The following is a 2,504-nucleotide window of genomic DNA, read 5'->3' as shown; positions in this document are numbered from 1 at the left end:
TCTCCCTGTAGCCCCAGCTGTCCTGGAACTCACTATGTAGACCAGGCTGGCCTTGAACTCACAGAGATCTGCCTGCCTCTGCCTCCCAAATGCTGGGACTACAGGCGTGCACCACCACGCACTGTGAGTCCCTACCATTTTCTTTTCTTTTTTCTTTTTTTTTTTTTTTGGTCTTTTTGAGACAGGGTCTCCCTGTAGCCCCAGCTGGCCTGGAACTCACTATGTAGACCAGGTTGACCTTAAACTCAGAGATCCGCCTGCCTCTGCCTCCCATGTGCTGGGATTAAAGGCATGTCCCACCACACCTGGCTTTCATTCAAGCACTTTAATATCTACTATGCACCAGACACAGTGGATTTTAACCTGTTCTTGGGAGTAATCCTCCAGGGCAGAAGTTCTACAATTAAATTATTTGAATGTGAATTCAGACCCTCAATATTTCCTGTTGAGTTAACTTTGGGCAAATTATTTAACCCATTTATCCCTGTTTCCTCATGCCAAAAATAGGGACAGGGCTGAAGAGATGGCTCGGCAGTTAAGAGTGCCAGTCATGTTTGATTCCCAACAGCCACCTTCAACTCCAGCTTCAGGACATCCAACATATTCTTCTGGTCTTCGAGGGCATCCATACATATACAAAAAAAACGCATAAAAATACATCTTAAACAGAACAAGGACAGTAACAGTAATCACCTTTGATCACTGAAGTCCAGAGTGGTGGCATACACCTTTAATCCCAGCATTTGGGAGGCAGAGCAGGGGAATCTCTGTGTAATTGAGTCCAGCCTGGTCTACATATCAAGGTCAGGGTTAGCTGGGCAACAGAAAGACTGTCTTAAAAAAAAAAAAAAAAAAAAAAAAAAAAAATAGCCCAAAACCAAACCTTGGATCATTGTGGAGACATTAAGTTGTTCTTCATTGAATGCTTTCATCTGTGTCTTGAAGGAGGCATTCTCCTAAATGTGTCTTCCCACCAAAGGCTGGGGAAAGGATTAACCATTCGCCTTGAAAGCGAGTAAGGGCATACACAAGCAAAAACTCTTATACAAGATTCTGAACATCCTGGCAGTCTTTCTAACGTGAAAAAAGCATTCAGTTCCATGGCTGGAGAAAAGGGAAAGTCATTTCCCTTTTCCCTGTCATCTCAGCGCATCTCAGTTGCCAAGTACCTGCAAATGCAGCCTGGCCTAACCCTTCACCAAACTCTCCTGCATCTGCACCCAGACAACTCTTCACATACTGCAGCTGTCCATACACGCAACCAGCTCCAAGATGGGGTTACTGTCCCCACAGACGAAGAAAACGGAAGCTCACAGAGGGGGAGTGCGCCAGCTTTCAAACAAGCTCGTGGGCCGGGCAGGGTCTACAGCCGAACGCAGGGCAGTAGAATGAGGACAACCCCGGATGCCCTGGCGACCTGCCACCGCCACCTTCCCCGCCCCGCCCGTGCGCCACCCCGGGCTCCCCCGACGCCTTGGTCGTAGGGTCCCTCACTCCAAGCCTTGCCATAGCTCCACAGGACCCGCGTACCCGCGGTGGCCGCCGCCATCTCCCGGCTCAGCAGCCTCCTCGAGAGCACCGAGTGCACACTTCTCTTCACTCACAGCTTCGGGCCGCCTCCACCATTTGAATTGCTGGCGTCCCGCCCCTCTGACTGGATCGGCCAACCAGAGCTTCCGGCCACCGGAAGCCCCTGCTGTACCTCGCGATTGTCCCTGAACTCGCTTCCGGATCCTGCAAGAGAAAAAGCTTCCCTAGCAGAGGGCGCATGCCCGCTTGTCTGGCGACACAGCCCTTGACGTCAGGCCTCTGCGTGCCTATAACGTGAAGCTCCAGCGGAGTCTGGCACCAACTGTTGGAGACCCCTTGAGCTTTCATGGCTCAAGGGGCTTATAGAGTTTGCCTAAATGCACACTCTTCTCATTCGTCCTTCTCAGTTATAGATTTGGTTCGAACCTAGCAGTAGTTGAAAACACTTGGTTCGTTCATCTGAAAATTTCCTGTGCTGAATACAATTCCTGCTTTAGTTGGAGACAGGAACTCCCCATATCTCTCTGGCAGACCTGGAGCTCACTATGTAGACCAGGCTGGCCTCGAACAGAGATAAGCCTGCCTCTTGACTACAGAGTTCTGGGACTAAAGGCGTGAGCCACAATGCCTGGCCACTTTTCCATGTTTTAGAGACCGAAGCGATTGTATGAGTAAGGAAATTTTGCTGTGCCTCATCCACTGGACCCCAAAAAGACCACGGAGGACCCAACACACCAAAATGCAAAAGCAAAGGTTTATGGTTTATTTGGGCTTAAGCTCGGGCTCTCACCTCACCAACGGGCTCTCATACCTCACCAACTCAACGGATCTGTGCTGAGAGCCCAGAGTAAGGGAGAGTGGAGCCTTTTATAGGTTTTAGACAAAGGGGGGGGGAGATACCGAAGATACATTTTGGTTGGTTCAAGGAGCCAATGTGCGCCAACATAATTTTAAACAATTGGATGTATAAGATG

The 2,504-nt window shown here is 49.7% G+C and overlaps 1 protein-coding gene across 1 annotated transcript in view; it reads right to left on the bottom strand.

The window, feature by feature from the left end:
- Kif22 (kinesin family member 22) overlaps positions 1–1,690 on the bottom strand; it is a 14,715-nt gene extending 13,025 nt beyond the window's left edge. The window contains exon 1 of the mRNA XM_029559031.1: positions 1,531–1,690. Coding sequence (XP_029414891.1) covers positions 1,531–1,549 — 19 coding nt within the window. The 5' untranslated portion in view covers positions 1,550–1,690. The remainder of the gene's footprint in view (positions 1–1,530) is intronic.
- Positions 1,691–2,504: the final 814 nt, after the last annotated feature.

The sequence above is a fragment of the Nannospalax galili genome, unplaced genomic scaffold (genome assembly GCF_000622305.1).
Source record: "Nannospalax galili isolate Female #2095 unplaced genomic scaffold, S.galili_v1.0 scaffold788, whole genome shotgun sequence".
NCBI classification, from domain to species: domain Eukaryota; kingdom Metazoa; phylum Chordata; class Mammalia; order Rodentia; family Spalacidae; genus Nannospalax; species Nannospalax galili.
Note: the sequence above shows the minus strand (reverse complement) of the source record. Positions and strands in the feature narration are given on the sequence as shown.